General features: G+C 39.6%; 1 protein-coding gene across 5 annotated transcripts in view; it reads right to left on the reverse strand.

Moving 5' to 3' along the window:
• ITSN1 (intersectin 1) overlaps positions 1–26,965 on the reverse strand; it is a 181,878-nt gene that overhangs the window by 26,748 nt on the left and 128,165 nt on the right. For all 5 annotated transcript variants that reach the window (XR_003431660.1, XR_003431659.1, XM_027100918.1 and 2 more), the window contains exons 17-19: positions 12,435–12,562; positions 9,268–9,494; positions 7,314–7,435 (exon numbers count right to left, since the gene is read on the reverse strand). Coding sequence is in view for 3 of the 5 variants with exons in the window: in XM_027100918.1 (XP_026956719.1) it covers positions 7,314–7,435; positions 9,268–9,494; positions 12,435–12,562 (477 nt within the window). In the remaining 2 variants the exon portion in view is untranslated. The remainder of the gene's footprint in view (positions 1–7,313; positions 7,436–9,267; positions 9,495–12,434; positions 12,563–26,965) is intronic.

The following is a 26,965-nucleotide window of genomic DNA, read 5'->3' on the forward strand; positions in this document are numbered from 1 at the left end:
CCATAATAAGGAAGACCCAATACAGCCTAAATTAAATAAATAAATTAAAAAAAAAAAAAAGACTGCAAAGTGTCATGATTAAGAGCAGGGCTCTGCAATTAGACTGCCTCCGTTTTAACACCACTTCTACATTATTAGCTGGTTGACTTTGGGCAAAGTGTAATCTCTTGGTGCCTTGGTTTCTTCATCTGTAAAATGAAGGATAATACCAGTACCTGTTTTATAATAGTTGTTGTAAAGAATGATAAGTATCTAGAACAATGCTTGGCATATGAGACGTGCTTAATGACAGATTTTCTAAAGCCATCTCTCCTGTTGTCCAGGTCTGACTCTACTGCAGTTCTCTTTTGCCCTGTTCTAAAAGCCTGGCCTCTATTTGACCCTGTTTACTTTAGGTAAACAGAGATTTCTGGTTCTCTATGGGGAGTTCCCTGCTCTAGAAACCCGTCTAGCACCTTAGGCCCTCGGGGTTGGCCTTCCTATCTTCCTGTAGGGGCTGGAATGTGATCCCTGATCACGACCTATCAAACTCCTACTGGTCTAAGCTAGTTGGACCTCCTTGAATGCCAGCTGCTTTACTTAATTATGTCCTGTGACCCACTGTCATTCCCTTGAGACATGGGTCTTACCTGGTTAACCAGACTTTTGGTTGACATCTGGAATTGGATCTGAAGCCCTGAGGAAATGTTCCACCCTATGGACTCGTCTAGCTCACACCCTAGTTGATCACACCCAGCCTTGTCCCCTGATATGACAGAAAGCAGGCTTCACCACTGAAAGGTGCTTGTATGTACTCAGGAAGGGGAGAGGGTGCCACATCAGCTCCTTGTCCCTGCAAATAAGAGTTTCTGCCATCCTTGAGAGCAATGGTGAAATCAGTATTTCACTTTTAACCAAGGAAATCCATCAGTCAACTTGAACAAACAATAATCTCAATTAGTTTGATCTATTCTTATATGAAGCCATTAATTTTAATGAGTAATTAAATTTTAATTTTAAGGTTCAGAGGTTATAATAAAAATTCCCTCCTAACATTAAATTAACCACTTAGAAAAAGCATAAGGGGTCTCATATGAAAATGAGAAATATTCCTTCCTGGATTTGAAAAGCTTTACTCAAAATGCCAATCCCCTTGTGGAAAAACGGGACATAAAATTAGAATAGAATAAGCAAAGTCAAGCACACAAACTTCTTTGTAATGTGGCTGGCTATAATGTGGACTTATACACACATAGGGTAGATTCATCTATCGGTGGCTGTAAGTCAGGGGGATTTTGATATTAACAATATTGGTCTTTTTAAAAAATTAATTGATTGATTTATATTTATTTTTGGCTGCGTTGGGTCTTCGTTGCTGCGCGTGGGCTTTCTCTAGTTGCGGTGAGCGGGGGCTACTCTTCATTGCGGTGCACGGGCTTCTCATTGCGGTGGCTTCTCTTGTTGCAGAGCACGGGCTCTAGGCGCTGCAGGCTTCAGTAGTCGTGGCATGCAGATTTAGTTGCTCCGCAGCATGTGGGATCTTCCCAGGTCAGAGCTCGAACCCGTGTCCCCTGCATTGGCAGGTGGATTCTTTACCACTGCACCACCAGGGAAGCCCAACAATATTGGTCTTAATACAATTTCATTTAATCAGCCCCACAGCAACACCTCAAAGCATTTGGGGTCATTCTAGTGAAACATCAAAGTGGGAAGCACAAACCCCAAATGTTGCTTAAATGTCTGGGAATATGTTACAGATCAAGTCTACGAACTGTTAATAATTATGCACTGCATACTGTAGGGCACTGATGCAACAGTCAAATGCACACAGCATATCAGGTTCAAGTACACGTGGCTGAAACCCAATAATATCATATTTCTTTTCTCAATGTTCATATGCTTCACGACCGCCATCTTCATGGTGACACTAAGATTTTTAAAGCCTCTGACCTTGTCACAAAGAAGGGTAACAGAAATTCCCTCTCCCCTCACAAGCAGGACAAAGGGCATGGACAGCAAACAGGTTTAAACTGTGTACCAACTTAGACCCACCAGTGCAGCTGCCTGGGATGTGCTGCAGAATGTAGGGAGAAGCACGTTTCGTACATTTGCTAGTTTGGAAGTAAAAGGTTTCCCCCTAAGCTCCTGGATGAGGATATTAAAACTAAAGCGCGAATCTAGAGGTTGGCAAAATTTTCCTTAACTTGCGCAGCGACTGAACTGTGCAGCTGTAGCACAAAAGCAGCTGTAAGCAATATGTAAATGAACACGCCTGAATGTGTTCCAGTAAAACTTTATTACAAAACAGGCACGGGCTGGATTTGGTCCACCCCTGGAATCAGGTATGTGCTGATCCCTCAACACAGCAATGGCTCAGATGTTAAGATTATAGAAATCTAAGAAAGGCAGGAAATAAAAGGTACTGACTACATTGAAACAAAACAAAACAAAACAAAAAACCCCAAAACAATTCTCCATCAAGAAAAGAAAAGGAAAAAAGAATGAGTTTAAATTGTTACAAAAGAAACACTAAATTAGAAGATAAACAACTTTCTGAATGAACTGATGGGTTGATGACTGACAGCCGCTAAAGAAGTCTCCTTTTTTGGATATCTCTAAGAAGAGGATATTTCCCAGAATGACTTGGGATTAGTCTTGACAGAAAAGAGATTAGGTTAGATCAGTGGTTCCCTAAACTGACTCCCTGATAGAACCACCTGGACAAGATTTTGAATCCTAAATATGGATGAAAAGTTCCCACAGTCTCTGGGGGTGAGCCCTGGATTGGTTGTGGGGTTTTTTTGTGTTTTTTTTTTTAAGGTCCCTGAGCAGGATTGATGCACTCAGCCCTGCACCATTTAAAACCAGCTGAGTAGATCATCAGCCTGTATCCTTAAGATAAACTTCAACAAAATGGCAGTGAGCAGAGGTGTTCCAATTTCTTTTTTTTTCCTGGCTGCGTGGCATGTGGGATCTTAGTTCCCTGACCAGGGATCGAATCTGCGCCCCCTGCATTGGAAGTGCGGTCTTAACCTCTGGACTGCCAGGGGAGTCCCTAATCTCTTATGCTATTCCAATACATTGTGGATATCAAATTGGACTTATTCACCCTCCAGGTATTGGGACCTCCAGATCAGAAGACAGGCCATAGATTTTCAAAGTATCTAAGCCTTAGTTGTCCAGGTCAAACTCAATTAAGATGTTTCCATTCAGAAGTCTTCCCTGAGCACCTTAGTTCACTCTGATTTCTTTCCTCTTTTACATTCCTAGCAGTTAGTGAGCATTCATTGGGAACTTCATCACACAATGGCCTTTTCATGTGTTTCTCCCTATTTTTCTAAAGAGATTTTAAACATATGAGTGGGAGAATTATCTTATATTTTTTTGTATTATCAACAACATTTAGAACAGGATGATATATAAAATACCACTTTAATTTTTGTTAATCATGAAAAAATGTTTTTGGAGAAAATTGCGCTGATAATCAAGTTTTTTTAACAACAGAATATTTTTTAAAGCCCCCTCCAAGACTGCCTACATTAAAACAGAAAACATTGCTAGACTTCTAAAATCTAACAGGTATAGTTAGCTACTTTTCAGAGAAGTTTGAGAAATCTGAGAAGCCGATGATTACTGTGCCCACAAAAGTAAGTGAACTCCTGATTATTCAACCAAGACAGATTGCTAGGAATGTTCTACTGCATATTTTCCATGATCGTGTTTCTCAACTGCAAACTTCATGAAATAAAAAAACTGCTACGATTACATGTCCATTTCCACTTGTTGGGTACCGATCATTAGCCTCACAAACATAATACAGTAGAATGCCATTTGAGGTGTCTTGCTGCATCTTGTGGTACAAAATGAAGACACCAACGCTGTCCCCTCCGCAAGAGAATACAGTATACCTCACAGCACAGCCCCTTCGTTAACATATGTGGGATGTCTGAGATAAAATAAACACCATTCCGGGCCTGGGGACACATTCTCTGTTAATAGTTGTCAAAGTTGGATTTATCTTTAGTGTTTCATTAAAAATTACAAATGTTAATACATTTGTAAACATGAATATAGAATTACATAGAATTAAACGTGAAAGACACCTCTCTAACTGCCCAGTGGTAACCACTGTGAACAGTTTGATGCCTATACCGCGAGACTGTAAACTATATACGTGAAAACATTCATACACACACACAGAGCTTTTTATTTAACCAAATGCAATTATGCTATACATATTGTTTCTGCTTTTTTACTAGAGTTTATTTGTATATGTAGATCTGTGTAATTTTTAAAAACATCTTCATTATATTTATTGTTTAGCTGTATCACAATTTATTTAAACTATTCCCTTACTGATGGATACTGGGCTGTTCCTTGTTTGCTTTTACCAACAATGCTGCAGTGAACATCCATGGACACATTATTTGTGCACTTGCTAAAAACAGCCTAGAGGAGGGAGAGTAACAGAATTCCTAGGTCAAGGGGAATGAGAATTTTAAATTTGAATAGGTACTGCCAAATTGCCCTCCAAATGGCTTAGCCAATTCATACAACCATGCTGACGATGTATACTGTATCCACTTTCCTATTCCTACACTCTTGACAAAGCTTAATATTATCAAACTCTTAAACTTGCTCTCTGGAGAGATGAAATATGCTATCTCATTTTTAATATTTACATTTTCCTGATCACCAAAGAAAGAAGCATCTTTTTGTATTTTTTTTTTTTTTTTTTTTTTCGCGTTACACAGGCCTCTCACTGTTGTGGCCTCTCCTGTTGTGGAGCACAGGCTCCAGACGCGCAGGCTCAGCGGCCATGGCTCACGGGTCCAGCCGCTCTGCGGCATGTGGGATCCTCCCGGACCGGGGCACGAACCCGTGTCCCCTGCATTGGCAGGCGGACTCTTAACCACTGTGCCACCAGGGAAGCCCCTTTTTGTATTTTTTTTTAAATCATTTACTTTTCTTCATCTGTATATGTCTCTTTATATCCTCAGCCAACTTTTTAAAGCTGTGGGTTTCTTTCATATTAACTTTTCAGAGTCTTTATGTAATATGGATAGTGACCCTTTGTCTCCTATGTATTTTGCAATCTACTGGATTTAATTTTTTAATATTGTCAAATCTGTCCATATTTGTCATTGATGGTTTCTAGTTCTAACTCAGAAAGGCATTTCTTAGAAAACTATTCCAATATTCTCCTTAAAAAGAAAGGAAAAAAAAAAGCCTTTTAAAAAAGAATTTTAACTTTTAAGTTTAACACTACTTGGAACTTATTTTTGTCCATGATCTGAGACAGAGACTTGACCTAATAATTTGCCAATACGGAAACTTCAAGTTAGTCCTTTCATGGAATCTAGCAAACAGAAACCTGGTAACACAAACTTTTACACCTTTTTCTTCATTTTCTATTTTAAGCACAACCTACTACACAAACTCAAAACATCTTTTTACTGCCACGACAACACCCAAAGATATGTGTACTTACACAGAATTAAACTGATTTAAGAGAACAAAACATTTAATAAGATGCAGACTTCCTGACAGTCACAAGGCACTCACCCATTCCCCTTTAACCTCCACCAGGAAAGCAAAGGTTTGAAAGCAAGGCAAAATACATGTTTAATGAAATGTTTCATTCTCATGGTATATCTACACTCTATTCTTCTAGTGGGCTGGTAGTTAACTAGTCAGTTTGAGGAAAAGGACTCAGTACCATTGTAACAAGACTATGTTTCAAAAAAAATAGCAATATATACTCATTAAAATATAGATCATCTGTAACATTTCCTTATCGTAATATTTGGTAACACTTCCTTATTTCAGGAAGAGAACATTACTTTTCTGCACCTTGTGTTGCAACAAAATCCAGTTTCAAATATGTTAGGCTTTTTTTTTTTTTTTTAAAGCAGTATAAAAATCAACTTTGTAATGAGGTCTTCTCTGCTATGGCATTGTACCTTCATAATGTTTAGATTCCTGCTATTGCATGGTATTTAGATAATTTCCAATTAATCTGCTTTAAAAGGCACAAGATATTTCAAAGACTAGGCAGGAGGAATAAAGCAGCCTCAGGCCATTAGGAAAAAGAAGATGGGGAAGAAGCTGCGAAACACTCGGCCCGGGTCACCATTCACGTGCAGTGTGGTGCGTCCACACTTGAGAGAAACCAGCAGTTCTTTCTGTAAAGAATGAGTGAGGCTGGTGCCCAAGCAATCAAAACTCTGTGCTGGATGAAGGCAGAGAGATTACTGGAAGAGGGTTTCGTTATTGTTAGGGAGATGTTGACTTTGAAAAATTCTGGAGCATTGGGCATGACTCCCTTATTTCCAGCCCATAAGAACTAGAGAAAAAGCTATCAGAAAATAAGGGGAGAAGGGATTGAGTTCTTTGAGGACCAAACACACTGTTCTTTCTATATATTTTGGCCCATGAAAGACCACATACTCTAAATACAGATACGATGCATAAATGGAAGATGAATGCATGAGTAATTACAGTGACTGCATGACACCCTTTTATACTTCAAAGACATGGGTCCTACTATGGGAAGTGTGTTTGTCTCAATTCTTAACTTTCATAGTTCTTAAAAAATATTATGAACATTTCCATAATAAAAAGAAAAAAAAAAGCCAACAGTAATGCAAAGCTTAACCACTTCTAAGACTTACGTTAATAACTGGATTGAGGAACTACTATTTTCTTTTAGGAAATAATTTAGGTCAACCACATTGCTTTATTCTTTCTTAAACTGGTTACTCTAGTTTTAGTTACAATCATAAGATTATTATTATTATAATTAAACAAGCTGTAACAAGCAAAGTTCTAAACTCTTTCATCTGTTCATTTATAGAGTAGGAAAGCAGGTTAACTGTATTTAATTCATTACTCTTCACACAATTCAAAGTTTACACAAAGGGAAAAAAAGATGCTTTGACCCAAAGATACAAAAATTATCAGTGGCAACTATGAAAATGATGATCAAGCATTTTGCATTTAAAACTATTTCTGAAAGACTACTTTTAATATCTAAGTAGTAATCTAAACTCTAAAATTACCAGAGCTTTACACATTTAAAATTATGCAAGGCTATGTTAAGAACCCATTTTCTTTAACAATCCTATTTTAAAGTGACGCTGGGATACGTTTTTAAGTGCCAACTTTCATTCTAATAGAAAAGGAAGAAGAGTGAGGCTATACTTCAAAAACTCAAATGCTGGCTTACTGGATTTCACACTCACTAACCATTTTACAATTGTCAAATAAAGTACAAAAAGAGGACAGATGCTAACCATGAACAGAAAGCACGCTTTCGCTGGAGTCTTTCTTACCATGACTATATCTCCTGGCTGGATCGTGATTTCATCGTGACTTCTGGACTCAAAGGGATAGAGTGCTCGGTAATACACCACCTTTACATTCTCCTGTGCAGAAATGCTAAGTGGACCTTTTTCTGTTTACGAGGAAAGAAGGAGAAGGGAACAAAAATAAAACGTTACATGGAACACAAATGCATGACACAAGCCAAATTACAGACATCTATCTCCTCTGCTGCCTATCTTAACATCTGAACACTTTACATCTCCTCAAGGAATTTCTGGAACACATAGTGAGGATGTGTTTGGTTCTGAAACCAAAGGAGAGCCAAATCTGATGTCAGCAACTAGAACCCATCAGAGAGGTCATTAGTGGACGCTAAACCAAGGTCATCCCAGTGCTGAGTGCAGTGAGGCTGCCTGAAGTCCCTGTTCTCTGCTCCCTGGCTTAGGCGTCGACAGTGCACACCTATAAAGCATCCAGACCTCTTTCCCCCATGCAGGGTGTCTAGCATGATGCAGCAGTTCGAATGTGATGCAAATTTGAAACAGCCAACTCATAGGGGAGGGGGCAAAGAAGCACAATTTTAACTTTCCATATTAAGACACATGGAAAGGTTGATGTTTTAGGCCCTCAATGTGGTCATGTAAAACATAAGTGCTGATTTCACCAAGAACCGTTCTTATTGATCATTCAATTGTAATTCCTGGTGAATTACACGTCCTAGAGAAAAAAATGAACCAAGGACAGACCCTAGATGAAAATAATGTAGCTTTACAATGAAGTAAAATTTTTAAAAATGCACGTGAGCAGAGGATATTTTGGATCCTGATTAATAACTACTCACAGCCCTCTGAACTGTTTTTACCCAAGAGCTGCAAGTATTTTGATACACACCTATTTTCTCTGAAAAGCCGTGAAAGTACTATCTTTGTGTCATCTTGAACTAAATGATGTGCATAATTTCCCACTGACCAAAGGAGAAAAAATATCCTCATTTTATACCAAGAGGACGCATAAGGAACTTAAGATCAAGTCATGGTGAAATAATTTTCAGATCAAAAAAAATATTAAAACATATATTTTGTCCTCGTATGGCACAGGCTCCTGTGTGGATCTGATGGCTTGCCAGTCTTTCTCCCTGGACTGCATGCATCTTGAGGCAGGGAGGGTGTCGGCCAACTCTGAACCCTCACTCCCATCCCTGCCCGCTGTGCAAACAGGAAACAAACATTTGTCATTTGCCAAACAAAGGAAAAGGCCATCACTTTCCTCAGCTGAGTATTATCTCCTAAGTTTTACAATATCGTACAGCCACACAAGAATTTAAAAAATACATTCTAGTTTGCATCTGATAAAAGGGATAATGTTTTCTAGCTATTGCAAAGTCTTTCATTTATCGTTATTTATAAAGATGTAACTTATGTTCAAAGGGCAAAAAAAAAAAGTTTCAAAAGGTAAGAACACAGTTGTACGCAGTGCAGACTGAGGACAGTGAATGTCACGTCACTATAGGCAAGGGGAAGAAGTGCCACTTCCTGCTTTTGAGACAGCCCTGAAGTTCCCAGAGAACATAACAAAACAGAGAAGCAGGAAGGGTTACGACCTCCATTTGGAATACAGGTGTATGAATGGGGCTTGGCAATGAAACTTCATGCCACTGTCGTCTGCAAAAGACTTCTGGATGCCAAAGGTTGGCACGGTGTGGGGAGAACTAAACAGACATCTGATGATGCTAGAAGATGAACAGCTGCACCATCCAAAAAAAGACGCTGACGTTCTCATCGCTATGAACACAGCCAAGATAGAGCCTGATAAGACATGAATATTTCCCAAGAGGATCTGGGAGAACAGGATTTTTTTTTTTTAATTTTTATTTTATATTGGGGTATAGTTGATTTACGATGTTGTGTTAGTTTCAGGTGTAGAAAAGGACTTATTTGCTAGAATAATTTTGGCCTCTCATACCTGCGGTGGACCAGGGTGCTTGGACAGCTGGCTTAGCTGGCTCTTGTTGATGGAAAAGCCGACTCAGCTTGTCTTGCATTTCCTGTTTGCCCTTTTCCTCACTCTCCTTCTTTTTGACACTCTCTTCCCTTTTGAGTTTTTCCTCCTCGTGGGGTTTTCTTGGCCGCTGATGCTCATCTTCTTGTTGCACGTGCTCCAGCCACTGCTGGTCCCTTTCCTGAGCTCGTCTGTCAACAAAATGCCTGATTACAGCAGGGAAGCAACTCCCAAGTTAACACTGCTGTGTGGCCTCTTTGCACAAAGAGCTCCATCTAGTCAATGGGATGCTAAACACCAAGGGATATTGTTCTTCAGATGGAGGGATCGGAATCAATGAAACAGAGGCTCTCAGGGCTCCCTTTCTGAGTGAGATGAAATCACATGATGTAGAAAAACACAGAAAGAAAATTCCTGATGTAGCTAGCTTATAAAGTGATTAGAAAAAAATCACAAAAATACTTCTCGGTTTTAAAACTGGCATATAATTGCAAAGAAAAATAAAAGCCATACAACATAGGAACATAACTTCCATGAAGAGAAAGTATACCTAGCACTGCAAATGAAATATTGCTTAAAGAAGTCCATGAACAATTAGATCACTGAGGGGACACACTGTATGTACACGCACACAAGTAGCTCCCCAGAACTGAAGCGGGAACCAACAGGTTATTTTGAACCCTTCAGGTAGTAACCAACCCTTACTAATCTATGTATCTTACTGAATTCGACTGCTTTGTTTTTTAAACTAGCTGACACAAAGTGCAATTAAATATAGGCCTTGAAAAATATGATGGCCTCAACCTGAAATCCATAGGAAAAGATCAGGGATGATTTTTCCCTCATTCCATAATATTTTAGAAAATCAGAAAACACTTTAAATGATCACACATTAAATGAAACTAATGTGGGACTTCCCTGGTGGCACAGTGGGTAAGACTCTGAGCTCCCAATGCAGGGGGCCTGGGTTTGACCCCTGGTCAGGGAACTAGATCCCACAGGCATGCCGCAACTAAGAGTTTGCTTGCCACAGCTAAGGAGCCCGCCTGCCGCAACTAAGGAGCCCATGCACTGCAACTATGACATGGTACAACAAAATAAAGAAAGAAAGAAACTAATGTACAATAATAAATGATACCATGTTAATAATAACTAGTCCTCCACGTTTGTTAACTACTTTAACCCTCACACTAGGTAGGTAGGTCCTATCATTATCATCCAAATTTTACAGATGAAAATGAGGCAGAGGGAGTGAATGACTTGTCCAAGGTCACACAGCCACACCAGCTTGGGGACCACTTCAGGCAGCCTGGTTCTAAAGTCTACAGCATGAATCGCTAGCCTGTGACATGGCTAACGCACAAAGGTCATCTCCTGGAACTAGGAAACTGCTAAGGGAACATGATATAAACAAATAAAACTTTTATTCTCCATTAAAAAAATATTATATTTATTTCTACTCTGTATAAACGTGAAGCTTTACTGCAGTAGAATTCTTTTCAACTTAAATCAAGCATTTCACTTACAATTTTCAAAACATCTTTTAAGAAAGCATAACAGACATTTTTTGGAGGGGTAGGAATGTTAATTGTTATTCATAACAACAAATAAAATTTGCTTAACATATTCCACCAATAAAGGCCACCATTTATAAAAGCATATAACCACGTAATTTCTGAAGTTAAATTTTGGGTGCTATTTATCATACAATTGTAAGCAGAAAATTTAAACTTTTATATCATGACACTGTATGTGTATTTCTACTCTGTAGGAAAGTGAAACTTTGGTGCAGTATATTGTGAATAATAAACTTCGAAGATAAGAAAATGATGGAGTTAATCAACATATCCAAGGAATTAATCCCTGGGACATAATCCTAGACCTACCTCCTTCCACCGAGAGAACCATAAAATAGTCCTCTAAATTGGTTTGAAACCCTACCTACCCACTGGCATGATAAAAAAGACCAAAACACCAAATGCAAAATACAATATGTACCCATAATAAAAAGTGCTGCAGAAGTGCACCCTGGGGACTTCCCTGGTGGTCCAGTGGTAAAGAATCCATCTTCCAATGCAGGGGATTCGGGTTTGATCCCTGGTGGGGAACTAAGATACCACATGCCGTGGGGCAACTAAGCCCATGTGCCACAACTACTGAGCCCGCTTGCCTCAACTAGAGAGCCCATATGCTGCAAACTAAAGAGCCCATGCGCTCTGGACCCCGCATGCCACAACTAGAGAAAAGCCCGTGCACCGCAACGAAGATCCCACATGCCACAACTAAGACCTGATGCAGCCAAAAATGAAATTAAAATAAATAAATGTTAAAAAAAAAAAAAAAAATGTGCACCCTGGCAGTTAAACTGAACTCAGGCCAGTAAAAGACAGTGACTTGCCTAAAGTATGAGTTTCTTCATCTTTTTAGTCTAATTTCAATAACCAATTTTTATAATTTACACTATATCATTGGGATATTTGGTCACTTTTGTTTCTTGGGAGTCTAAAATCAATTTGTAGTTTAAAAAGCAAATATCTGATAACAAAATCAGACACACCAAAAGGGAAACAATAAATTTCTACAATTTACTACGAAAGGTTACAAATAAAAGACTACAGACATAAATATTCAAACAAAAATGTGTCTGTGTCCTAAGCAGCAGCAGCAACAGCAAATTTTCTCCTTTTGTACTCGAGTTTCATTTGCAGTTGAAAAAAAAGAAGAAAGAAGATGGCGTGGTATACTTTCTGTCTCACTGGAGAAACCCTGTGTGGCCACTGAGCTCAGGGACTTTGATTTGAAACCCAGGACTCTGATGGCCACTGTTATTAAAAGGCTGTGAACTGGAAACGTATTTTGGTCATTGGCATGCAAACAAGCATACCAAGTGTCCCAATTTCTTGTATAATTACATTTATCTACATAGTCGTAGCCTGAGAGAGCTCTGGGCACCAACCAAAAACTTTGGGGGGTACTTATACATGCAAAGATTTATATATACATGTGCCCACACACACATTAAAGACTGAAGGCTCTTTCTGGTGCAGTAAGAAGTTGGAGAAGCCCGGCAAAGAATAGTAAATACTCAAAGTTCCTTCCAGAAGGGTCCACAATCCACTGAAAAGACTCACCTTTGGGCTTCTCCTTTTTGTTTTTCTAATTCTATGATCTTTCGCTCTTGTTCTTTCTGTTTCAGTCGTTCAGCCTCTATGGACTTCTGTTTCTGTAGCTGCTGCTTATTATGTATTTCTCTTAGTTCCTATAAATGATCAAGAAACAGTTCATGTAATGACATGCGCTGATAGACATTTCCACTGTTTATCAGCATGCAACATTTCATAGTGGGGAAGCCCAGACATGTAGGAGATAATGCTTCAGGTTTGAAAAACGTTAACTTGGAAAACTAAAATTACTCTACATTTTGACATGACTGATCTCCAGAAGCTGTCTGAGATCATATTTTAGTGAGCCATAACACACTGCACCATGGTCCATGAGGTGCTTTAGAAGGAGCTTGCTAGGGACGAGCATTAGAAAAACTACACTGCTCAGGGCTCAGCAACAATAATGGAACTCAACCAATTTTGAGACACGGTGATGATCATGAATGGAATCTTAAGATTCTTTTGATAATAATCAACACTAACCTCCACTGACTTTGAAGATGTACACACTTCTTCATACACTTGCTCCACTAAACCATTACAACCTCACCTCCTTCTTATGATATGCTGCTTTGAAACAAAACGACATCCTTCTCCTCCACAGCTTTGAGTCTCCCCCCAGGGTATATTTTTCTTCAAATCATACCTCTTCCGAAGCATCTTTTCTTATTAAAACCATGTGTGAAGCTGACAGCTGCCCCAAACTAAGCCAGCAGTCAGATGGAAAGTAAAAAGCTATAATTTGATTATCACTTTGGATCCGATTTCCTCATTTGATACTAACACAGGAATAACAGTAATTTCCTTAGCATGCTACTGAAAATAAAGTGTATTTTATGATATTTAAAGTACTCAAGTCAGAAGTTTAAACATCCAAAAATATGAAGAACAAAGAAATGCCTGTTGGTGGGGGAAAACCCTCTGATTCCATAGGAATCAAATGGTCACTAACAGATTCAGTCACCAAATCTCTTCTTACTTGTGTTAACAATAAATCAGACAAGTCAAAGTGTCCAGTAGAACCAAGACTAAAGTTCCAGTTGACTTCTTGGTCTGGCTAACTAGGGGAGCAGCCAAGGGGTCTATATAGTGAGATTTAAGAACTAAGGCCTGGGCTTCCCTGGTGGCGCAGTGGTTGAGAGTCCGCCTGCCAAGGCAGGGGACGCGGGTTTGTGCCCCGGTCCGGGAAGATCCCACATGCCGCGGAGCGGCTGGGCCCGTGAGCCATGACCGCTGAGCCTGCGTGTCCGGAGCCTGTGCTCCGCAATGGGAGAGGCCACAACAGTGAGAGGCCTGCGTACCGCAAAAAAAAAAAAAAAAAAGAACTAAGGCCTGCCCTGTCTTCTCTTGATTTGCTCACTGGTAAGTCCAGATGGGTAGGTTTCTTCCTGCCTTATTTCTACCTTTAGATTTCATTCACAGATCAGACATCAAAGGTAGAGAGATTGTCTGAAGAAGATCAGTGTTAAAATGCACTTATTCCTAGAGAAATGCCCTAAAGTGAGGCTAACCTTTTCCTACTAGCTAGACCGTTCTTAAGATAAAGTTAGAATGTATGTAACAAGCATTCTGTATACCATAAGTGACATTGAGAGGTCCTAAAAGGGATCAATGCAATATGAGAAAAAGTTTAACTGGAGATCAGGAGGTTAGGGGGAGCAGGTACTGGGCAAGGAGGAAGGACTGGAGAGAAGGAGGTACTTGAAGAGGGGGAAGGAAGGAAAGAAGGAAGGGGCTTCAGTAGAGAACCCAGCAGATGAGCCTGGGAATAACCAGACAGGATGCAGCAGGAAGACACAATTTTGTAAGGCACAAACTGAAGGACTATTCCCTGTGGCTGCAGCCATGGGCATGTGACTTCCAAATTATGACGCGTACTTGAGACAGGAGTTTAGCTATAGAGGGGCCATGGAAGGCCAAGAATGGAAACTGGAACATAATGATGACGCCTTGGTCTGTTTACAGTTCTAAGAGACAAAAATCAACATCACAAAAAAAGAATTCCATTTTTCATCATCTTTCTCACTGCTATACCATGGGATGTAAAACTTTAATGTGCTAAAAGTTCAGCAGTATTGCTTTTCATAGTAATTTGGAATCAAGCATAAATAGTAATCTCTAAAAACATGAATAAAAAATCTGGTTAATATCTGGGATTTGATATTTCAGAGACAAATGGAAAATAAGGGTCAATTTCTGTTAGAGTTATTCGCACTCTTGGTTCAAGTTAATATCTACGTGAAAAGGAAAACTGCAATGGAATGCTATTAATCGAAACTCTAAATGTCCTAAGAGAGGAAGTCAAAAGTCTGCCTCTGCATAGACAGGGATGGCCCACTCTGTCACTGACCCAATGGCTGAGACCCTTTAAAAAGAAGGGTAAGAAGTGATGAAAATTTACTTTTTTTCCTATTTTCAAATTTCATCTTCAACTGCACAAAATTCTCAAATAGGTTCAGAAAAATAATTTATGGCAACAGACTATAATTGAAAGGTACTGAACTGGGAACAAAGATACCAGGATTTTAATCTCAGGTCCCTGATATGCACCATAAGCTAAATCAGAGTAGACAATCTTTAGTTTTTAGTTTTAAGATCTGTTAAATTGTTAGACATTGTTCATCACCATAAAAATTTATTCTCTATTTATCTGTGTCTCTTTTATTTAGGATTTTATTCTTATTACATAAACTAAAAAGGTATAACCAGTAAGCAAAATAATTCTAAGCTGAAATTAAATACAAAAGAGTAAGAAATGACAGAGGAGGGGACTTGCCTGGTGGCGCAGTGGTTAAGAATCCACCTGTCAATGCAGGAGACACGGGTTCAAGCCCTGGTCCAGGAAGATCCCATATGCCGTGGAGCAACTAAGCCTGTGCGCCACAACTACTGAGCCCGCACACCTAGAGCCTGTGCTCCGCAACAAGAGAAGCCACTGCAATGAGAAGCCTGCACACCACAACAAAGAGTAGCCCCCGCTCGCCACAACTAGAGAAAGCCCGTGTGCAGCAACGAAGACCCAGCGCAGCCATAAATAAATATTTTTTTTAAAAAAAGAAATGACAGAGGAGGAATCTGATTGTATATTAAAACAGAAAAATTCTTACTTCATCCAGGAAAAATGTATTTTAGGCATAGTGATATTCAAGACACTTAACAACACATACTTACTGCACAAGAGCTGGCCAGTTAGAATGGACGCTGGCCATGATGTACCAATGCATCAGGTAGACCGGGGCACAAATGAAGATTTTTCATTTTAACAAAGAATTATACTGCATATTTCCTTTCTATATTGGGCTCTAGTAATTGGATATTAATTTATAGATCAATAATTACCAGATACAAAGTCAAGACAGATGGAAATAAAGCTAGCAACATATTATGAGGGACTATAAAATGAAAAGCAATAAGAAATAAACTTAAAGCATCTATAGGAAAAAAACCACGCTAATGAGAGTTTGAAAACAATTTTTAAATGTTTCAAATACATGAAGGAAGATATTTTAAAAAATTTAAAGCACACTTATTTTTTAGTATAAGAGAATTGGAGGATAAGCTGAACCTGTCTTCGAAACTGTCTAAATAAGCTGTAGTTTCAAGTACCTCCCAGGAAATGGAGCTTGCAGGAGCCATAAAATAACAGATGTCAAATGAGGTAACAGAAGGCTCTGACATCTTCTGATCCAGATTTGAAGACTGCAAAGTTTTTCTGTCATTTCCTTCATCCAAGTCAAATACTGCTGAGATACACAATCAAGTGTAAGAAAATCAAGATGCTATGAATAGTAAGGCATTCTGGGTTTTCCTCTCTTTCCTTGGACTTGGGAGTTTAAGATGGCATGAACTAAAATAAGCAGGAAATGTATGATTCCTCAGTTGATTACTTTTTTTTTTTTTAAAGCTGAACTTCTGAGATGGCAATCTATAGAATGAAGGAATATAAACTAAAAACTAGCTAACAACTTGCTTTTCTGTGCATGACAAGGAGCAACGGGTCCTTTCACATGGGAGCTGAGGGCTGCCCTGTTCCTTCATTCCTTTTCAATACCGTTTAAGAAATTCAAGTATAGGTATAGTTATTTACAAGTTGCCTTTTAATTCTTTCAGGGAAAACATTTTCCAGGTGACAAATAAATCTGGTGTTTTATTAATTTTTTTATTTACTTAGGAAATAAGAGAACTATTGGGAGAAGTAGCTAAGAAAAATTGTATCAACTCTCCTGGTGATCAGCCTGATGTAAGTGACCCTGCAAATTCTGTTAAATCTTGTCACGGTTATTTCTCTATTGTAACTAAGATAAGCAGAACAAATAAGAAATTACTGCCATTCAAAGCTAAGTATCTCACTTGTAGCTCTTCCTCAAATTAACTTACTTTTTTCTAAAGTAAGTAACTCTACAATCACATATTTATTTATTGGCTGTGTGTTTATCTAGCAATATGGTATTGAGTGTACAACTTTGTTGACCTTTCTTCTGAGTTCTACTCAAGGGTATATGTTTTACACTAGATATACTGAACAATAGCTTAATATTAACTCCTAATAAAGTATGGTGACTTTCTTAATAAATAAGAAATAAGCATGCATTCAATAAGTTTTAGCTACAAATAAATATATAGGAAAAATAAAACTCCTATAAAATGCATAGTATATATAAATTAAAATAAGATTTTGTCCACCAATAATATCTACAGAATTCTAAGATAAAGCAGAGTTTCTTATCCAGGATCTATGAAAAAACTTTGGCTCTGTGAACACTATGAAATTACATGCAAACTGGAGTATACTGGCATTTTTCTTGCTGAGAAGGCACATAGCTTTTATTTGACTCTCAAAGGGGTGTTGGATCAAACACAGATTATAAACCACAATAAGAAAATTATTGGCAAATAAAGACTCTGTCTTATATTAGTTAAGATTAATGAAAATCAGCTTGTTTTTAAATTTCTTCCTTCAACCAAGGGGGAAAAGTCACTTATTTCCCCTAAAGAATTAAGATATTTGCACCATAAAACATCTGTGGCATACAGCCGAAGTATTTCAAAAGCAATATGCTTCACAAATTGAATACTCAAGAAGATCCCATTTTTTGCCCTGAGAAATATGGCTCACTTTCAAGTTTACTAAAGACAGTTGTTCTATTGCTATGCAAGTGGCACAGAATCACTTAATTAAAAAACTGTGAGTGTTTCTCCTTCATTTGGTCTTAGAAACACTCAAAAATAAATGTATTATGTGAAGTGATGTTACATAAAGTATAAAGAAGTACCCACTGGGGTTCAAGATGACGGAGTAGAAGGACGTGCGCGCACTCCCTCTTGCCAGAGCACGGGAATCGCAACTAACTGCTGAACAATCATCAACAGGAAGACACTGAAACTCACCAAAAAAGATACCTCACATCCAAAGACAACGGAGAAGCTGCAATGAGATGGTAGGAGGGGAGCAATCACAATAAAATCAAATCCAATGACTGCTGAGTGGGTGACTCACAAACTGGAGAACACTTATACCACAAAAGTCCACCCACTGGAGTGAAGGTTCTGAGCCCCACGTCAGGCTTCCCAACCTGGGGGTCTGGCAATGGGAGGAGGAATTCCTAGAGAATCAGACTTTGAAGGCTAGCGGGATTTGATTGCAGGACTTCAACAGGACTGGGGGAAAAAGAGACTCCACTCTTGGAGGGCACGCACAAAGTAGTGTGCACATCAGGACCAAGGAGGAAGGAGCAGTGACCCCATAGGAGACTGAACCAGACCTACCTGCTAGTGTTAGAGGGTCTCCTGCAGAGGCTGGGGGTGGCTGTGGCTCACCCCGGGGACAAGGACACTGGCAGCAGAAGTTCTGGGAAGTACTCCTTGGCATGAGCCCTCCCGGAGTCCGACATTAGCCCCACCAAAGAGCCTGTAGGCTCCAGCGATGGGTCGCCTCAGGCCAAACAACCAACAGGAAGGGAACTCAGCCCCACCCATCAGCAGAAAAGCAGATTAAAGTTTTACTGAGCCCTGCCTACCAGAACAACACCCAGCTCTACCCACCACCAGTCCCTTGCACAAGCCTCTTATATAGCCTCATCCACTAGAGGGCAGAAAGCAGAAGCAAGAAGAACTACAGTCCTGAAGCCTGTGGAATGAAAGCCACATTCACAGAAAGACAGACAAAATGAAAAGGCAGAGGACTATGTACCAGTTGAAGGAACAAGATAAAACCACAGAAAAACAACTAAATGAAGTGGAGATAGGCAATCATCCAGAAAAAGAATTCAGAATAATGACAGTGAAAATGATCCATGACCTCAGAAAAAGAATGGAGGCGACGACTGAGAAGATGCAAGAAATCTTTAACAAAGACCTAGAAGAATTAAAGAACAAACAAACAGAGATGAACAATACAAAAACTGAAATGAAAAATACACTAGAAGGAATCAATAGCAGATAACTGAGGCAGAAGAACGGATAAGTGACCTGGAAGACAGAATGGTGGAATACACTGCCGCGGAACAGAATAAAGAAAAAAGAATGAAAAGAAATGAAGACAGCCTAGGAGACCTCTGCGACAACATTAAACGCACCAACATTCACATTACAGTGGTCCCAGAAGGAGAAGAGAGAGAGAAAGGACCCCAGAAAATATATGAAGAAATTATAGTTGAAAACTTCCCTACCTTGGAAAAGGAAATAGCCACTCAAGCCCAGGAAGCGCAGACAGTCCCAGGCAGGATAAACCAAAGGAGAAACACGCTGAGACACATAGTAATCAAATTGACAAAACTTAAAGAAAAATTATTAAATGCAACAAGGGAAAAACTGCAAAAAACATACAAGGGAACTCCCATACAAGAGAACTCCCATAAGGTTAACAGCTGATTTCTCAGCACAAACTCTACAAGCCAGAAGGGAGTGGCACAATATATTTAAAGTGATGAAAGGGAAGAACCTACAACAAAGATTACTCTACCTGGCAAGGATCTCATTCAGATTCAAAGGAGAAATCAAAAGCTTCACAGATAAGCAAAAGCTAAGAGAATTCAGCCCACCAAACCAGCTCTACAACAAACGCTAAAGGAACTTCTCTAGTGGGAAACACAAGAGAAGAAAAGGACCTACAAAAACAAACCCAAAACAATTAAGAAAATGGTACTAGGAACATACATATCGATAATTACCTTAAATGTTAATGGTTTAATGCTCCAACCAAAAGACACAGGCTCGCTGAATGGATACAAAAATAAAACCCACATATATGCTGTCTATAAGAGACCCACTTCAGACCTAGGGACACATACGACTGAGAGGGAAGGGATGTAAAAAGATATTCCATGCAAATGGAAATCAAAAGAAAGCAGGAGTAGCAATACTCATATCAGATAAAACAGACTTTAAAATAAGGAATGTTATAAGAGACAAGGAAGGACACTACATAATGATCAAGGGATCAATCCAAGAAGAAGATATAACAATTATAAATATATATGCACCCAACCTAGGGGCACCGCAATACATAAGGCAACTGCTAACAGCTATAAAAGAGGAAATTGAAAGTAACACAATAATAGTGGGGGACTTCAAAACCCCACTTTCACCAGTAGACAGATCATCCAAACAGAAAATTAATAAGGAAACACAAGCTTTAAATGACACAATAGACCAGATAGATTTCATTGATATTTATAGGACATTCCATCCAAAAACAGCAGATTACACTTTCTTCTCAAGTGCACACAGAACTTTCTCCAGGATAGATAACATCTTGGGTCACAAATCAAGCCTCAGTAAATTTAAGAAAATTGAAATCATATCAAGCATCTTTTCTGACCACAACGCTATTAGATTAGAAATGAATTACAGGGAAAAAAATGTAAAAACCACAAACACATGGAGGCTTAACAATACGTTACTGGGAGATGTGAGAAGATGGCGGAAGAGTAAGATGTGGAGATCACCTTCCTCCCCACAGATACATCAGAAATACATCTACACGTGGAACTGCTCCTATAGAACACCTACTGAACGGTGGCAGAAGACCTCAGACCTCCCAAAAGGCAATAAACTCCCCACGTACCTGGGTAAGGCAAAAGAAAAAAGAAAAAACGGAGACAAAAGAATAGGGACGGGACTGGCACCAGTGGGAGGGAGCCGTGAAGGAGGAAAGGTTTCCACACACTAGAAGCCCCTTTGCGGGTGGAGACTGCGGGTGGCGGAGGGGGGAAGCTTCGGAGCCACGGAGGAGAGCGCAGCAAAGGGGTGCGGAGGGCAAAGCGGAGAGATTCCCGCACAGAGGATTGGGGCCTACCAGCACTCACCAGCCCAAGAGGCTTGTCTGCTCACCCACCGGGATGGGTGGGGGCTGGGAGCTGAGGCTTGGGCTTCGGAGGTCGGATCAGAGGGAGAGGACTGGGGTTGGAAGCATGAACACAGCCTGAAGGGGGCTAGTGGGCCACGGCTAGCCGGGAGGGAGTCCAGAAAAAAGTCTGGACCTGCCAAAGAGGCAAGAGACTTTTTCATCCCTCTTTGTTTCCTGGTGTGCGAGGAGAGGGGATTTAAGAGCGCTGCTTAAAGGAGCTCCAGAGACGCGCGAGCCGCAGCTATCAGCACGGACACCAGAGACGGGCCTGGGACGCTAAGGCCGCTGCTGCCGCCACCAAGAAGCCTGTGTGCAAGCATAGGTCACTATCCACACCTCTCCTCCCGGGAGCCTGTGCAATCCGCCACTGCCAGGGTCCTGTGATCCAGGGACAACTTCCCCAGGAGAACGAAAGTGCGCCTCAAGCTGGTGCAACGTCACGCCGGCCTCTGCTGCCGCAGGCTAGGCCCGCATCCGTATCCTCCCTCCCGCCGCGGCTTGAGTGAGCCAGAGCTCCCGAATCAGCGGCTACTTTAACCCCGTCCTGTCTGAGCGAAGAACAGACGCCCTCTGGCGACCTAAACACAGAGGCGGGGCCAAATCCAAAGCTGAACCCCAGGAGCTGTGCGAACAAAGAAAAGAAAGGGGAATCTCTCCCAGCAGCCTCAGGAGCAGTGGATTAAATCTCCACAATTAACTTGATGTACCCTGCATCTGTAGAATACCTGAAGAGACAACGAATCATCCCAAATTGAGGAGGTGGACTTTGGGAGCAAGATATATAATTTTTTCCACTTTTCCTCTTTTTGTGAGTGTGTATGTGTATGCTTCTGTGTGAGATTTTGTCTGTATAGCTTTGCTTTCACCATTTATCCTAGGGTTCTGTCCGTACGTTTTTTTTTCTTTTCTTTTTTTTTACTTAAAATTTTTTTCTTAATAATTATTTTTTATTTTTCATTTTAATAACTTTATTTTATCTTACATTATTTTATTTTATCCCCTCACTTCCTTCCTTCCTTCCTTCCTTCTTTCCTTCCTTCCTCTCTCTCTCTCTCTCTCTCTCTCTCTCTCTCTCTCTCTCTCTATCTCTCTTTCATTCTCCCTTTTATTCTGAGCCGTGTGGATGAAAGGCTCTTGGTGCTCCAACCAGGAGTCAGTGCGGTGCCTCTGATGTGGGAGAGCCAACTTCAGTACACTGGTCCACAAGAGACCTCCCAGCTCCACGTAATATCAAACGGCAAAAATCTCCCAGAGATCTCCATCTCAACACCAACACCCAGCTTCACTCAATGACCAGGAAGCTACAGTGCTGGACACTCTATGCCAAACAACTAGCAAGACAGGAACACAGCCCCATCCATTAGCAGAGACACTGCCTAAAATCATAATAGGGCCACAGACACTCCAAAACACACCACCAGACATGGACCTGCCCACCAGAAAGACAAGATCCAGCCTCATCCACCAGAACACAGGCACTAGTCCCCTCCACCAGGAAGCCTACACAACTCACTGAACCAACCTTAGCCACTGGGGACAGACACCAAAGACAACGGGAACTACAAACCTGAAGCCTGCGAAAAGGAGACTCCAAACACAGTAAGATTAGCAAAATGAGAAGACAGAAAAACACACAGCAGATGAAGGAGCAAGATAAAAACCCACCAGACCTAACAAATGAAGAGGAAATAGGCAGTCTACCTGAAAAAGAATTCAGAATAATGATAGTAAAGATGATCCAAAATCTTGGAAATAGAATAGAGAAAATGCAAGAAACATTTACCAAGGACCTAGAAGAACTAAAGAGGAAACAAGCAATGATGAACAACACAATAAATGAAATAAAAAATACTCTGGAAGGGGGCTTCCCTAGTGGCACGGTGGTTGAGAGTCCGCCTGCGGATGCAGGGGACACGGGTTTGTGCCCCGGTCCGGAAAGATCCCACATGCCGCGGAGCGGCTGGGCCCGTAAGCCATGGCCGCTGAGCCTGCACGTCCAGAGCCTGTGCTCTGCAATGGGAGAGGCCACAAGAGTGAGAGGCCTGCGTACCACAAAAAAACAAACAAACAAACAAAAAAACAAAACTCTAGAAGGGATCAATAGCAGAATAACTGAGGCAGAAGAACGGTAAGTGACTTGGAAGATAAAATAGTGGAAATAACTACTGCAGAGCAGAATAAAGAAAAATGAATGAAAAGAACTGAGGACACTATCAGAGACCTCTGGGACAACATTAAAGGCACCAATATTCGAATTATAGGGGTCCCAGAAGAAGAATAGAAAAAGAAAGGGACTGAGAAAATATTTGAAGAGATTATAGTTGAAAACTCCCCTAATATGGGAAAGGAAATAGTTAATCAAGTCCAGAAAGCACAGAGAGTCCCATACAGAATAAATCCAAGGAGAAACACGCCAAGACACATATTAATCAAACTATCAAAAATTAAATACAAAGAAAACGCATTAAAAGCAGCAAAGGAAAACCAACAAATAACATAACAAGGGAATCCCCATAAGGTTAACAGCTGATCTTTCAGCAGAAACTCTGCAAGCCAGAGGGAGCGGCAGGACATATTTAAAGTGATCAAGGAGAAAAACCTACAACCAAGATTACTCTACCCTGCAAGGATCTCACTCAGATTTGATGGAGAAATTAAAACCCTTACAGACAAGCAAAAGCTGAGAGAGTTCAGCACCAACAAACCAGCTTTACAACAAATGCTAAAGAAACTTCTCGAGGCAAGAAACACAAGACAAGGAAAAGACCTACAATAACAAACCCAAAACAATTAAAAAAATGGTAATAGGAACGTTCATATCGATAATTACGTTAAATGTAAATGGATTAAATGCTCCCACCAAAAGACACAGATTGGCTGAATGGAAACAAAAACAAGATCCGTATATATGCTCTGTACAAGAAACCCACTTCAGACCTAGGAACACATACAGTCTGAAAGTGAGGGGATGGAAAAAGATATTCCATGCAAATGGAAACCAAAAGAAAGCTGGAGTAGCAATTCCCATATCAGACAAAATAGACTTTAAAATAAAGACTATAACAAGAGACAAAGAAGGACACTACATAATGATCAAGGGATCAATCCAAGAAGAAGATATAACAATTGTAAATATGTATGCACCCAACATAGGAGCACCTCAATACGTAAGCCAAATACTAACAACCATAAAAGGGAAAATCGGCAGTAACACAATCATAGTAGGGGACTTTAACACCCCACTTTCACCAATGGACAGATCATCCAAAATGAAAATAAATAAGGAAACACAAGCTTTAAATGATACATTAAACCAGATGGACTTAATTGATATTTATAGGACATTCCATCCCAAAACAACAGAATACACGTATTTCTCAAGGGCTCATGGAACATTCTCCAGGATAGACCACATCTTGGGTCACAAATCAAGCCTTGGTAAATTTAAGAAAATTGAAATCGTATCAAGTATGTTTTTTGACCACAACACTATGAGACTAGATATCAATTACAGGAAAAGATCTGTAAAAAATACAAACACATGGAGGCTAAACAATACACTACTTAATAACAAAGAGATCACTGAAGAAATCAAAGAGGAAATCAAAAATACCTAGAAACAAATGACAATGGAGACAAAATGACCCAAAACCTATGGGATGCAGCAAAAGCAGTTCTAAGAGGGAAGTTTATAGCAATACAATCCTACATTAAGAAACAGGAAACATCTCAAATAAACAACCTAACCTTGCACCTAAAGAAATTAGAGAGGAAGAACAGAAAAACCCCTAAGTTAGCAGAAGGAAAGAAACCATAAAGATCAGATCAGAAATAAGTGAAAAAGATATGAAGAAAATGATAGCAAAGATCAATAAAACTAAAAGCTGGTTGTTTGAGAAAATAAACAAAATTGATAAACCATTAGCCAGACTCATGAAGAAAAAAAGGCAGAAGACTCAAATCAACAGAATTAGAAATGAAAACGGACAAGTAACACCTGACACTGCAGAAATACAAAGGATCATGAAAGATTACTGCAAGCAACTCTATGCCAATAAAATGGACAACCTGGAAGAAATGGACAAATTCTTAGAAATGCACAACCTGCCAAGACTGAATCAGGAAGAAATAGAAAATATGAACAGAGCAATAACAAGGTCTGAAATTGAAACTGTGATTAAAAATCTTCCAAGAAACAAAAGCTCAGGATCAGATGGCTTCACAAGCGAATTCTATCAAACATTTAGAGAAGAGCTAACACCTATCCTTCTCAAACTCTTCCAAAATATAGCAGAGGGAGGAATACTTCCAAACTCATTCTACGAGGCCACCATCACCCTGATACCAAAACCAGACAAAGATGTCACAAAAAAAGAAAACTATGGGCCAATAACACTGATGAACATAGATGCAAAAATCCTCAACAAAATACTAGCAAACAGAATCCAACAGCACGTTAAAGGATCATATACCATGATCAAATGGAGTTTATTCCAGGAATGCAAGGATTCTTCAATATATGCAAATCAATCAACGTGATACACCACATTAACAAATTGAAGGAGAGAAACCATAGGATCATCACAATAGATGCAGAGAAAGCTTTCGACAAAATTCAACACCCATTTATGATAAAAACCCTGCAGAAAGTAGGTATAGAGGGAACTTTCCTCAACATAATAAAGGCCATATATGACAAACCCACAGGCAACATCATTCTCAATGGTGAAAAACTGAAACCATTTCCACTATGATCAGGAAGAAGAAAAGGTTGCCCAGTCTCACGACTATTATTCAACATAGTTTTGCAAGTTTTAGCCACAGCAATCAGAGAAGAAAAAGAAAGAAAAGGAATCCAAATAGGAAAAGAAGGAGTAAAGCTGTCACTGTTTGCAGATGACATGATACTATACACAGAGAATCCTAAAGATGCTACCAGAAAACTACTAGAGCTAATCAATGAATTTGGTAAAGTAGCAGAATAAAAAATTAATGCACAGAAATCTCTGGCATTCCTACACACTAATGATGAAAAATCTGAAAGTGAAATTAAGAAAACAGTCCCATTTACCACTGCAACAAAAAGAATAAAGTACCTAGGAATAAACCTACCTACGGAGACAAAAGACCTGTATGCAGAAAAATTATAAGACACTGATGAAAGAAATTAAAGATGATACAAATAGATGGACAGATATACCATGTTCTTGGATTAGAAGAATCAACATTGTGAAAATGACTCTACTACCCGAAGCAATCTACAGATTCAATGCAATCCCTATCAAACTACCACTGGCATTTTTCACAGAACTAGAACAAAAAATTTCACTATTTGTGTGGAAACACAAAAGACCCCGAATAGCCAAAGCAGTCTTGAGAACAAAAAATGGAGCTGGAGTCATCAGGCTCCCTGACTTCAGATTATACTACAAAGCTACAGTAATCAAGACAGTATGGTACTGGCACAAAATAAGAAATATAGATCAATGGAACAGGACAGAAAGCCCAGAGATAGAGCCACGCAAATATGGTCACCTTATCTTTGATAAAGGAGGCAAAAATATACAGTAGAGAAAAAACAGCCTCTTCAATAAGTGGTGCTGGGAAAACAGGACAGCTACATGTAAAAGTATGAAATTGGAATACTCCCTGACACCATACACAAAAATAAACTCAAAATGGATTAAAGACCTAAATGTAAGGCCAGCCAGTATCAAACTCTTACAGGAAAACATACGCAGAACACTCTATGACATAAATCACAGCAAGATCCTTTTTGATCCACCTCCTAGAGAAATGGAAATAAAACCAAAAATAAACAAATGGGACCTAATGAAATTTAAAAGCTTTTGCACAGCAAAGGAAACCATAAACAAGACCAAAAGACAACCCTCAGAATGGGAGAAAATATTTGAAAATGAAGCAACTGACAAAGGATTAACCTCCAAACTTTACAAGCAGCTCATGCAGCTCAATAACAAAAAAACAAACAACCCAATCCAAAAATGGGCAGAAGACCTAAACAGACATTTCTCCACAGAAGATATACAGATTGCCAACAAACACATGAAAGAATGCTCAACATCATTAATCACTAGAGACATGCAAATCAAAACTACAATGAGATATCATCTCACACCAGTCAGAATGA

Source organism: Aethalodelphis obliquidens, unplaced genomic scaffold (assembly GCF_003676395.1).
Source record: "Aethalodelphis obliquidens isolate GAN/ISIS:26980383/991018 unplaced genomic scaffold, ASM367639v1 scaffold1, whole genome shotgun sequence".
NCBI classification, from domain to species: domain Eukaryota; kingdom Metazoa; phylum Chordata; class Mammalia; order Artiodactyla; family Delphinidae; genus Aethalodelphis; species Aethalodelphis obliquidens.